General features: G+C 37.0%; 1 protein-coding gene across 2 annotated transcripts in view; it reads left to right on the plus strand.

Annotated features, from left to right (window-relative positions):
* PLGRKT (plasminogen receptor with a C-terminal lysine) overlaps positions 1-13,282 on the plus strand; it is a 35,883-nt gene extending 22,601 nt beyond the window's left edge. For both annotated transcript variants that reach the window (XM_061425369.1, XM_061425370.1), the window contains exons 4-6: positions 7,909-8,039; positions 8,615-8,724; positions 12,989-13,282. In XM_061425369.1, coding sequence (XP_061281353.1) covers positions 7,909-8,039; positions 8,615-8,724; positions 12,989-13,110 — 363 coding nt within the window. In that variant the 3' untranslated portion in view covers positions 13,111-13,282. The remainder of the gene's footprint in view (positions 1-7,908; positions 8,040-8,614; positions 8,725-12,988) is intronic.
* The last annotated feature ends 695 nt before the right edge of the window (positions 13,283-13,977 follow it).

A 13,977-nucleotide genomic window follows, 5' to 3' on the forward strand; every position in this document is an offset into this window, starting at 1 on the left:
ATTTCATGATAACTTAATAAGGCGATCCAATTATTATTCCCATTTTATAGATGAGGAACCTGAAGCACAGAGAGGTTAAGTAGCTTGCCTAGAGTCACGCTGTCAGTATACAGTGGAGCCAAGATTCAAACCAGCATTTGTACTATTACATAATTAACTGTAGCATTTGCATAGTGTTCAGCCTTTTTAAGTCCCATTTTGATTAAATCCTAGTTGGAAATGGCAACCCACTCCAGTGTTCTTGCCTGGAGAATCCCAGGGATGGGGGAGCCTCATGGGTTTCCGTCTATGGGGTCGCACAGAGTTGCACACAACTGAAGTGACTTAGCAGCAGGAGCTAGTTCCCCAGAACTGTTGTTCTAAGAGATTTGCTGCCTTTCCCCCGTCCGGATCTCACAGTACAGATGTCAGATTGCTAAGAAATCAGTTCAGTTCTGCCCAGGCCAGGCCAGCTTCTCACCTCTGTGCATTTTTGCAGCCAAGGAGGTTGGCCTAGGATTGCCCAGTTGAGGAGAAGATGCCCAAAACCTTTAGCATGCTAGCAGTGGGTAAGGGGGAGGTACATCCAAATTACTTGAGGCTTTCCAGCCAAACTTTCTTTCCTTTTAAATTTCAGTTCAAATTTTATACTTTCCCTTTGAATTTCAGTTCAAATTTTAATACCGAACCCAGTTAACTCACCAGCTTCAGTGTGTCTTGGCTAGCTAAAAAAATTGAGGATAGCGGAGATGGACAAAGCACAAAAATCAGTGCACATACCAGGACACCTATGAGGCTACCTGCTTCGTTTCATGGTTTGACAGTTAAGGGCCAAACTTACTCTTGCTTTGAAGCCACAGACCCTACCTTTGATTCTGGAGGACAGTCTCAAAAATCTGTGCCGCTGATGACAGGTGATGCATGGAAGGCAGAGCTCCATCAACACCAGTTTCTCACTGCTTCTCACCAAAGCCTCTAAGAACTGGTCAATGTGACATCACCTTTGTTTCCTACACGTGACAAACTACTGTGGAGTTTTCAAACACAAAACCAAAGTATGCTACCCTCATGAGAAATATGATGTTGTAGATAAAATTGGTATTGCAGTAGGTTATGACTTCCTTCTATTATCTTACACCCCACCACCACCCCCAACAATGTTTTAGGACATCTTGGCTATTTCCTATTATACCCTAAGTAAACAAATGTCATCAATTGCAATTTTGTAGAAAGAAATCTTATTTTGATTTAGCACAAAATCAATATCATATTGCTTTATCCAGAGTTTACTCAAACCAATGATTTTAGGTAAACTTAGCATATTCAAAAGCAGAGACATTACTTTGCCAACTAAGGTCTATCTAGTCAAGGCTATGGTTTTTCCTGTGGTCATGTATGGATGTGAGAGTTGGACTGTGAAGAAGGCTGAGCGCTAAAGAATTGATGCTTTTGAACTGTGGTGTTGGAGAAGACTCTTGAGAGTCCCTTGGACTGCAAGGAGATCCAACCAGTCCATTCTGAAGGAGATCAGCCCTGGGTGTTCTTTGGAAGGAATGATGCTGAAGCTGAAACTCCAGTACTTTGGCCACCTCATGTGAAGAGCCGACTCATTGGGAAAGACTCTGATGCTGGGAGGGGTTGGGGGCAGAAGGAAAAGGGGACGACAGAGGATGAGATGGCTAGATGGCATCACTGACTTGATGGATGTGAGTCTGAGTAAACTCCGGGAGTTGGTGATGGACAGGGAGGCCTGGCGTGCTGTGATTCATGGGGTCGCAAAGAGTCGGACATGACTGAGCGACTGAACTGAACTGAACTGATCTTTACATACACAGAAACATTTAACCATCAGAGACAAATTTTAACGTCTTTCGTGGTCAACGTCTGTTCAGCAATTATTTTTCAGGCTATTAGGATATGCTGTATATCCTTTGATTGCTATTCTTAGAACATCTTGCTACTTTGATATTTAGGGTAGGGAGACTTAATAGTGTAAAAGAACAAATGTCCCTTTGTTACAATTTTCTGACAGTTGAGCATTATGTTAGTCAATAGATTTTTTTAAAGTCATTTTATATTTTGAAGACATTTAAAAATTCCTCTCCCAAAATATTCCCACTTGACATGAGATGTGGAAAGCATCACAGTAGATTCGATTGCATGGAATACCTCTTTCCATTCTCTCACTTTCAGTGAGATAGTTTTAAGTTGTTGGTCTTTTAATTTCAAATGCATTTCCAATATCCTGCATTTGGACTCTCTTCTCACAATTTTTCATATTGATATCATATTTGTGTGTGGATTATTTCCTGCTTTTACTTTATGTTTGTCTCTGTGTATGTACTCGGTTGATCAGTCATGTCCAACTCTTTGTGACCCCATGAACTGTAGCCTGCCAGGCTCCTTTGCCCATGGAATTTTCCAGGCAAGAATACTCGAGTGGAGTGCCATTTCCTACTCCAGGGCATCTTCCCGGCCCAGGGGTTGAACCCATGTCTCTTGTGTCTCCTGCACTGGCAGGTGGATTCTTTACTACTAGCACCACTTGGAAAGCCCCAGGTTTATCTTTACTGGTGAGCTCTCCCATTCATAAGTTTCTTGTTTTTAGTTGTAGCTTTTTCTTTTTCCTCTAGAGAAGTTCTTTTAGCATTTACTGTAAATGCTGGCTTGGTGGTGCTGAATTTTCTTTGCTTTGTCTGTAAAGCTTTTGATTTCTCTGTTGAATGTGAATGAAATCCTTGTTGGGTAGAATATCTTGGGTAAAGTATCCTTTTCCCTTTCTTCACCTTAAATGTTTCATGCTACTTCGTTCTTGCCTGCAGAGTTTCTGCTAAAAAATCATCTGGTAATCTCATGGGGGCTCCCTTGTATGTTATTTGTTGTTTTTCTCTTGTGGCTTTTAATATTTTCTCTTTGTTTATGATTTTTTCAATTTAATTAATATGTGTCTTAGAAATATGGATCAATGGAACAGGAGAGAAAGCCCATAAATGAACTAACTAAATGGTCAATTAATGTACAACACAGGAGACAAGAATATACAATGGAGAAAAGACAGTATCTTCAATAAATAGTGCTGGGAAAACTGGACAGCTACATATAAAAGAATGAAATTAGAACATTCTCTAACATCATACACAAAAATAAACTCAAAATGTAAGAACGATACTATAAAACTCTTAAAGGAAAATGTAGCCAGAACATTCTTTGACATAAATTACAGCAATATCTTTTCTGACTTGATCCACCTCCTACAGCAATGAATATTAGAAACAAAAACAAACAAATGGAACCTAAGTAAACCTAAAAAGTTTTGCACAGCAAAGGAAACCGTAAACAAAATGAAAGACAACCCACTGAATGGGAGAAAATATTTGCAAATGATGTGACTGACAGGGATTAATCTCTAAAATTTACAAATAGCTTATTGCATCTTAATATCAAAAAGCAAACAACCTAATCAAAAAATTGGTAGAAGAGCTAAATAGACGTTTCTCGAAAGAAAACATACAGATGGACAAAAAGCACATGAAGAGATGCTCAATGAAGCTAATCAGAGAAATGCAAATCAAAACAACAAGGAGGTATATCACCTCACACCAGTCAGAATGACCATCATCAAAAAGTCTACAAGAAATAAATGCTGGGGAGGGTGTAGAGAAAAGAGAATCCCTCTACATTGGTGGTAGGACTGTAACTTGGTATAGCCACTATGAGAATAGTATGGAGGTTCCTTAAAAAACTAAAAATAGAACTATCATATGAGCCAGGAATCCCACTCATGGGCAAATAACTATCCAGAGAAAACCATAATTCAAAAAGATACATTCATCCTAATGTACATTGCAGCAGCAGCTGCTGGTGCTGGTGCTGCTGCTAAGTCACTTCCGTCGTGTCTGACTCTGTGCGATCCCATAGACGGAAGCCCACCAGGTTCCCCCATCCCTGGGATTCTCCAGGCAAGAACACTGGAGTGGGTTGCCATTTCCTTCTCCAATGCAGGAAAGTGAAAAGTGAAAGTGAAGTCACTCAGTCATGTCCGACTCTTAGCGACCCCATGGACTGTAGCCTATCAGGCTCCTCCATCCATGAGATTTTCCAGGCAAGAGTACTGGAGTGGGTTGCCATTGCCTTCTCTGTACATTGAAGCACTATTTATTAATACAATAGCCAAGACATGGAAAGAACCTAAATGTCCAGTGAGAGAAGAATGGATAAAGATGTGGTGCTATATATAATGGAATATTACTTAGCCACACTAAAGAATGAAATAATGCCATTCACAGCAACATGGATGGACACAGAAAAGTAAGTCACACAGAGAAAAATAAATATCATGATGTCAATTATATGTGGGATCTAAAAAAAAAAAAAAGAGACAAATTCATTTACAAAACAGAAACAGACCCACAGACTAAGAAAATAAACTTATGGTTACCACAGGGGAAAGTAGGGGGGAGGGATAAATTAGGAGTTTGAGATTACCCTATATACACTACTATATATAAAACAGATAATCAACAAGGACCTATTCTATAGTACAGGAAACTTAATAGTCTGTAATAATCTAAATGGGAAAAGAATCTGATAAAGAATGTATGTGTATATATACATATATATAACTGAATCACTTTGAATCACTTTGCTGTACATCTGAAACTAATACAACATTGTAAATCAACTATAAAATTTTTTTAAAGAAATAACTAAAAAAAATTATGTTTACAAAAAGCCTGTGTGAAAACGCTTATAGCATAAAAAAATCTTGTAACATAAAACTCTAATTACACTTATGTTTGTTTCTCAGTTTGACCTTTCTCTCCCTATCTGTAGCTATTCAGTTTAGGTTTTTATTTAGCATTGTCTTTGCAAAGAAATGACTGCTCACTAGAGGGATTAAACAGCAGCAAATCTAAGATTTATTAGTCATGACTGGGTCAGGCTCACTTTTCTGCAGAGCTCTTAGATCCATACACATCAGGACAGGAAAACATGCAAAAATAATATTTTTTTCAATTTCAGGAATTAACCATTATTTTCTTATAATAGTGAAATATTTTATTTTTAAATTGCATGTGAGGTACCATTTCACGCCAGTCAGAATGGCTGCAATCCAAAAGCTACAAGCAATAAATGCTGAAGAGGGTGTGGAGAAAAGGGAATGCTCTTACACTGTTGGTGGGAATGCAAACTAGTACAGCCACTATGGAGAACAGTGTGGAGATTCCTTAAAAAACTGGAAATAGAACTGCCTTATGATCCAGCAATCCCACTGCTGGGCATACACACTGAGGAAACCGGAAGGGAAAGAGACACATATACCCCAATGTTCATCACAGCACTGTTTATAATAGCCAGGACATGGAAGCAACCTAGATGTCCATCAACAGATGAATGGCTAAGAAAGCTATGGTGCATATACACAATGGAGTATTACTCAGCCATTAAAAAGAATTCATTTGAATCAGTTCTAATGAGATGGATGAAACTGGAGCCTATTATACAGAGTGAAGTAAGCCAGAAAGAAAAACACCAATACAGTATACTAACACATATATATGGATTTTAGAAAGATGGTAACAATAACCCTGTATACGAGACAGCAAAACAAACACTGATGTATAGAACAGTCTTATGGACTCTGTGGGAGAGGGAGAGGGTGGGAAGATTTGGGAGAATGGCATTGAAACATGTATAATATCATGTATGAAACGAGTCACCAGTCCAGGTTCGATGCACGATACTGGATGCTTGGGGCTGGTGCACTGGGACGACCCAGAGGGATGGTATGGGGAGGGAGGAGGGAGGAGGGTTCAGGATGGGGAACACATGTATACCTGTGGCGGATTCATTTCGATATTTGGCAAGACCAATACAATATTGTAAAGTTTAAAAATAAAATTAAAAAAAAATTGCATGTGTACACAAATATCAGAAGTATCTTTTCCAAGAAATGGATAACTACATAATGAAGTCTTCCTACAATCTGCTTTTGTTTTAATTTTTAAATCAAGCTTAAAGAATCAATTTCTAATTTAAATGCTTGTCTAAAATTTCAGTTCCCTGGAGAAGGAAATGGCAACCCACTCCAGTATTCATGCCTGGAAAATCTCATGGACTGAGGAGCCTGGTGGGCTACAGTCCATGGGATCGCAAAGAGTCGGACATGACTGAGCGACTTCGCTTCACTTCACTTCAAAATTTCAGTTAGAATTGGAAATGATTGTACCATGAATTCTTCCCATTAACAATTTTTATACACCAGATTAACCTTCCAATGTTAACTGGATTCTGATTTTAGCTGCTGTAAAATGTATTTTTTTTCTTAATGAGAGAATCTCCAGATTAACAGCCATCCAAGCTGAGCTCCCAAAATACTCTGAAAAACTGATGAGCTAACATTTGAGCATTGTTTTAAAGTAAAGCAGATCAGCTCAACCCACCCTTTTAACAAAAAATCTTCTGTAGTATATACTGCACCTCCTTAGGGCAAATAAGGTCTAATACACAAGGAGGGTGATATGAGTATTAGGGATAGGAATGCTTGAGGAGAAATTGGAAAAATTTAAAGAGAAAAAAGCAGTTATCTTCCTCACTTCCTGACGCTGCAAGGAAAATTTTCATGGTGTGTTTTAGTAAGAAAATAGAAAATGTATGGAATATAAAGCTTAAAAGTAATTATTTATGATAAGGGATATGTAAGTAATTGTGGTTATCTGAATACCAGACCACCTTACCTGCCTCCAGAGAAATCTGTATGCAGGTCAAGAAGCAACAGTTAGAACAAGATACGGAGCAACAGATTGGTTCCACATTGGGAAAGGAGTACGTCAAGGCTGTATCTTGTCACCCTGCTTATTTAACTTATATGCAGAGTACATCATGCGACATGCTGGGCTGGATGAAGCACAAGCTGGAATCAAGATTGCCGGGAGAAATATTAACCTCAGATATGCAGATGACACCACACATGGCAGAAAGCAAAGAACTAAAGAGCCTCTTGATCAAAGTGGAAGAGGAGAGTGAAAAAGTTGGCTTAAAATTCAATGTTCAGAAAACCAAGATCATGGCATCTGGCCCCATCACTTCATGGCAAATAGATGGCAAAACAATGAAAACAGTGAGAGATTTTATTTTCTTGGGCTCCAAAATCACTGCAGATGGTGACTGCAGCCATGAAATTAAAAGATGCTTGCTCCTTGGAAGAAAAGCTATGACCAACCTAGACAGTATATTAACAAGCAGAGACATTACTTTGCCAACAAAGGTCCGTCTAGTCAAAGCTATGGTTTTTCCAGTAGTCATGTATGGATGTGAGAGTTGGACTATAAAGAAAGCTGAGCACCGAAGAATTGATGCTTTTGAACTGTGGTGTTGGAGAAGACTCTTTGAGAGTCCCTTGGACTGCAAGGAGATCCAACCAGTCCATCCTAAAGGAAATCAGTCCTGAATATTCATTGGAAAGACTGATGCTGAAGCTGAAACTGCAATACTTTGGCCACCTGATTCGAAGAACTGACTCATTGGAAAAGACTCTGATGCTGGGAAAGATTGAAGGCAGGAGGAGAAGGGGATGACAGAGGATGAGATGTTTGGATGGCATCACCAACTCGATGGATGTGAGTTTCAGCAAGCTCAGGGAGTTGGTGATGAACAGGGAAGCCTGGCATGCTGCAGTCTGTGGGGTTGCAAAGAGTTGGACACAGCTGAGAGACTGAACTGAATTGATATAAATAATGCCAAACCGTTTTTTTTCTTCCCTCTTTGATAAATACAAAAATGGAATATGTTATTATAAAATTATTTATAATTATATAAATATAAATAATATAAATTTTAAGAAAGAAAATGCACTGGAAGAGCAGATTACTAACTCCGTGCTCAGATTCAAATACGTGTAACCATACTTTTGTCTTTTATTTTGTTCAGCTGGAAAGGCAGCTAATAATGCAGAATGAAATGAGAGAAAGACAAATGGCTATGCAGATTGCTTGGTCTCGGGAATTCCTCAAATATTTTGGAACTTTTTTTGGCATTACAGCCGTCTCTTTAACAGCTGGGTATGTTTGCTATTTATTTTAAAATTTTCTTCCATTTCTTTTTGTCTTTGCCATGATCATATTATTAAGTTGGCCAAATAGGACTTTGACCTAAATAGTATACATATATGTCAACAAAGTAACTCTTATAGCTTAGTGCTTGGGGGTAACTGTAGAACAAGGATAGTAATAGTTAATTCTGCCTTTAGTTTCTTAGATTTCTCCTGTACCTTTCTCCATTTTACAATATAAGTAAGGGAGAGGACTGACTTTATGCCAAGCTAGAAGGTCTCTACAAATTCATTTCCACAATCCCTAAGGGATAAATATCAATACTTACATATTTTTAAAATGAGTAATCTGAGCCTCAACATCAAATAAAGATGAACAATCATAGGCCCATACACCCTACCAGAGAACTACAGAATCTGCTGAGGAATTATGAATAAGGAAATCCTATCTCCATAGAGAATTAAGTACCTTCTAAAATGTAGGATATTCTTCCAAAAAGCAGGTAACTTTTTTTTTCATTGAGTACAGAGATATGTATTTACAGGTTTTTCTTTTATATTAATTATTTCTTGTTATTGAATTAGAGCAATTAAAGGGAAGAAACCCGTCCTCATCTTTCCTATGGTTCCACTAGGCTTTGTCCTTGCCTACCAGTATGACATGGGCTATGGAACCCTTATACACAGAATGAAAGGTAAGTCTTTGATAAACCAGAATCTCAATTTCTGATTCATTTTTCGGTTCAAGGATCCAGTCCTCCCAACTCTCCCTGAGCTACCATTGACCAATATTTCTGTCCCCTCTTATATAATGATATGCTGAAGTCACCTCAAACAGCTCACAGGCGCCAGCTGTCAAATGTTTAGGAATTTTGTAAGGTGTTTGTTAAATACAGTCATTATTAAAAATTAAATGATATAAACTAACACAACATTGTCAATCAACTATACTCAAATTAAAAAAAAAATTGAAGTACGTAAACTTACAATTCAATAAATTACAGAAAATAAATAGTTTGAATTATATAAGAAACATTAATACATACTCAGAGCTTATCAGCCTCTAATTTTACTATTATCTATACTCTTATGTATATCTCTTCAAGTTATGTATATCTACTGTATCTGTATGGTGGAAATGCAGAGACAATATATAGACACAATAAAATACAGATGCAACTCTGACTTCCACGCCATCCCACTGGCATGTCAGCTTAAAGTTGGTCATGGTGGGAGTATTTACACCATGGAAATCTGCAAATCCCAAATTAAGGCTTGACTTACTATTTTGCTGATTGTCTAGATCAGGGGTTGATAAACTGTGGTCTATAGGCTGGCCACCTATTTTTGAAAATAAAGTTTTATTGGAACACAGATGTGCCCATTCATTTCTACTTTCCCATTTCCATGTCAGAGACGACTTACTGAAACAGATATGAACATGCCCACAAGCCTAAAATGTTTCCTATCTGGCCTTTTAAGAAAGTTTGCCAACCCATGGTCTAGACTTAAAAAAAAATGATGAAGAAAATGTTAATAATGTGTATTAGTCTTAAAAGTGTACTGCAAAGCCATCATATTGTGAATAACATTAAAAAATTTAGGAAGCGTTCTAATATTTTAAAACTATTATCTGATTCAACAAAGTTCACAGCATTCTCAAACAAATAAATTTCAACATTTGTCCTTGTTTCACTTTTGTCCTACTTATTAACATAAATAAAAATAGCAAACATCATTCATGTTGAATTATACTATCTCATCAACTGTTATAGGTGAGCTATGGGTAAAAGAGTTCAGCAAAAATCAATAAAAACATTCTTTAAGGATCAATTTCCTATATGGAATTCATGATAAAGAGTATTGTGTTATTATTTATAAATTATGTGCTAAACATATTTCATATAAGCAAAATTTATAATAAGCTATGTACATAATAAGCTTATACACATTTTTTGTTGTTTTGGGAAGCGTGCTGTTAAATATTCACCAGTACCATGCTGCTTTCACACTGAACTCTGGCTTTCACTGCCCTAGAAAATAGCACGGCTGACACAGATGCCGTTCCTGACCCAGAAAGACAGGATTTCCCATCAGTTCAGGATATCTATGTCTTGATTCCCACCACCACATACCACTCATGAGGATAACTATTTTCCTACTCCTGAAGCCTTCAGCCCAGAGCATATTGGAAACAGTGTTTCCCAAGTCTTCATTTTTGACATCCTGTTCTCTCCTGAGCTGTAGGCTCATGACTATCCCTGAGGCTCTGTAGGGACTGATATTGTTTGGGAAAGGAGAAGGTGCACATTCCTCTGTAGGTATTGGAAGTAGGGAGTAAAACATTTCATTCACAGACTTAGGGAGATAGAGGGATTATATGTTCTTTAAAATTCCCATTTGACAGAGACAATAACTGCAAAAGAAACAACTGATAAAGGATTAATCTCCAAAATATATAAGCAGCTCGTGCAGCTCAATACCATAAAGACAACCCAATCAAAAACTGGTAGGAAGAACTAAATAGACATTTATCCAAAGAAGACATACAGATAGCCAACAAACTCATGAAAAGATGCTCAACAATGCTCATTATTAGAGAAATGCAAATCAAAACTATAATGAAGTATCACCTCACACCAGTCAGAATGGCCATTACCAAAAAATATACAAACAATAAATGCTGGAAAGGGTGTGGAGAAAGGGGGACCCTCTTGCTCTGTTGGTGGGAATGTAAATTGATACAACCAGTATGGAGAACAGTATGTAGATTCCTTAAGAAAAAAAAAAATAGGAATAAAACTACCATATGACCCAGCAATCCCACCACTGGGCATATAACCCTGAGAAAACCATAACTGAAAAAGACATATGGACCCCAATGTTCATTGCAGCATTATTTACAATAGCTGGACATGGAAGCAACCTAGATATACATCAACAGATTAATGGATAAAGAAGTTGTGGTACATATATACAATGCAATACTCCTCAGCCATAAAAAGGAACACATTTGAGTGAGGTGAATGAACCTAGAGCCCGCTATACAGACTGAAGTCAGTCAGAAAGAAAAACAAGTGTCATATATTAATGCATATATATGGAATCTAGAAAAATGATACTAATGAACCATATGTAAATGAGATAGCTAATGAGAAGTTGTATAACACAGGGAGCTAAATGTGGTACTCTGTGTCAACCTAGAGGGGTGGGATGAAGTGGAGGGTTGAGGGGGGAGGTTCAAGAGGGAGAGGACATGTACACTTAGGGCTGATTCATGTTGCTCTATGGCAGAACCCAAAACAATACTGTAAAGCAGTTATCCTCCAATTAAAAATAAATTTTTTAAAATCCCCATTTGAAAACAGAAGTATATTTTTCACAAAAATACTAGGTTAAAATGTCTTCTGGGGTCAGACGTTATTAGTATCACAGTTCAGCTATATAGTGGGCTAAGTGTCTTGTGGGTTGCCTAGAAATTTATAGCATATATCACTGTGGAAAATGTATTCTGAGTTCTAAAACACTGATATACAAATTAACTTTTGGAGTACAATTCTATTTTAAGCTGAAAACTAACTGTACAAATTGATTTACTTATGTTAAAATTCATTTCAGTAACCTGTTCAGTTTCATGTTAGTCATCTGCTTAAGAATTCTTTAGTCTGAGCTCAACTGTGTCTCATTGTTTATATATACATTAGATTCTCAGTGCCTCATACAAATTAATACATAGTATTAAGAAATCTCAACTCTGTTATAGAGCATTCACTTGGAGATATTACTAATGAAGGGCAAATTTATTTTCTAGGAACATTTTGCTTATGCATTTTGGAAATACTTTTATTACAGGCCCATTAGAATCTATAGAGTATAAAAATTTAACTTCCAAGATATGTTGTGGAAATGGAAATTTCTTGTTTTAAAAAAAAATTTAGAACCCACTAAGAAGTTTGCCATTAAAAAGAATATATAGACTATAACATATAGCCCTGTTAACTAGTGATCACTCTAAGATATACACTTCCTATTTAATTGAATTTATTATCAGCCATTCTGTTAACACATACTAAGAATCTGTCATGTGGAAGGTACTCTTAAATGGAAACATCTAGTCTGTCATCAATAGCCTGCAGAATTACATACAATTTTATTATTATTTTTATTTACTATTTTAGACTGAGGGGGGAAAAAACTTATTTGCAGATAGTTGGAATGCTGTGATAATTTACAAATTGTAGCCTGCCCTGTTGGGTTTGGAATATAAATTAATTGTGTGTTAAAAGAGGAATACTTAAAGAAAACAATTGCCTTTATTCTCAAGGAAAGTACATGGAATATCAACAATATATAACTTTTCAAATATTGCTAATTAGTCTTAAAGAATAAAAGTTGGCAAAAGTCACTGGGCCCAAGAAATTATGAGCTATTATTTAAAAGAGGACTTGTTTATAGAGATGTATATATATGTGTGTGTGTGCATTTATTTGGGATATTTATAAGTAGTTTCAAGTCAAAGATTAGCTTTCTTGAAAAATTAGACATTTTAGTAAACTTTGTTTTTTCTCATGTCACTTATAAGAAGGGACAATAAGAACTATACGTGATTTCTCCACCCTAATTCCCTCCTAACACAACTCAAACTTATCATCCTAACTTTCCTTCAAGGAACAAACAATATTACTTGGTATTGTTTCTCTTCTATATTTAAAAATGCTGTCCTCTGTCAAATAAAGTCTCTGGAATCTGATGTATCTTATGTATCTTATGTATTCATTATTGTATTTCCTTTGGGAGGTCAGTTCTCCCGGGGACAGTAGGTAAGATATTTAACAGTGAGATCTGGGGGCATGCCTCCATACAGTGCTACAGCATGTCACTGGAATACAGCAAGTAGGTCTTCTCACAAAATGCTAATTACCCCTTTGTCACTTTGTACATTTCTGTACTTTATTTAAGGTGAAGCCGAGAACATACTGGAAACAGAAAAGAGTAAGCTGCAGCTGCCAAAAGGAATGATCACTTTTGAAAGCCTTGAAAAAGCAAGAAAGGAACAGAGTAAATTTTTCATAGACAAATGAAATCACGTTTACCCACCAGATCTCAAAACACAGAATTGTTGACTTGAATCGTGACCTTTATAACTTTTTAAATGCTTGCGATTTTGATATAATGGATTTCGTTTTAAAATAATAATCAAGATGAATTTTGTTAAACTATTTTAAAATAAAATTTATACCATTCAACACAAAATCATGGAAGTACTCTAAATAACTTTCAGATTTCCTATATATGTGTATGTATCACAAACATCTAAATGTAATGTTATAAAATATATTGTTCTGAATTTCTGAAAGCAAAAGTTCTGCTCTCATTTCTCTGTCACACACACTTTCACCATCACATTAATCTCCCACAGATACTACTTTTATTTGGATTTTTAAATTGTGTCCTGTCTCCACATGATAGAAAAAGACTAATATTAACGATTAACATGTATATTGCACTTGCTATGGCCATACACTCTCTGTTTTGCATAAATTCTTGTAATCATCCAAACAACCTCATGAGGCAGGCATCATTTCATAGATGTGAAAACTAAGGCATAAAAAAACTGGAGAAGGAAATGGCAACCCTCTCCAGTACTCTTGCCTGGAGAATCCCTTGGACAGAGGAGCCTGGTGGGCTACAGTCCATGGGGTCGCAAGAGTCGGACACAACTGAGCGACTGACACACTCACACAATTGAGATACATGATGGTGCAAGGGCACACTTTATCTACTCTCCCATCTCCTGCAGGAAGCAGGATGGGGCAGGCAGCACCTGGGAGGCAGGGTGACTCCCCTCACCCCCATCCCTTCTGGAAGTCTTGGGGCCTCAGTGCCTGCAACAGCTGGCCTTAGGCAAATAAAAGACTAAGTTGTTTACTGAAAAAAAAACACAAAAA

This window comes from Bos javanicus, chromosome 8, assembly GCF_032452875.1.
Source record: "Bos javanicus breed banteng chromosome 8, ARS-OSU_banteng_1.0, whole genome shotgun sequence".
NCBI classification, from domain to species: domain Eukaryota; kingdom Metazoa; phylum Chordata; class Mammalia; order Artiodactyla; family Bovidae; genus Bos; species Bos javanicus.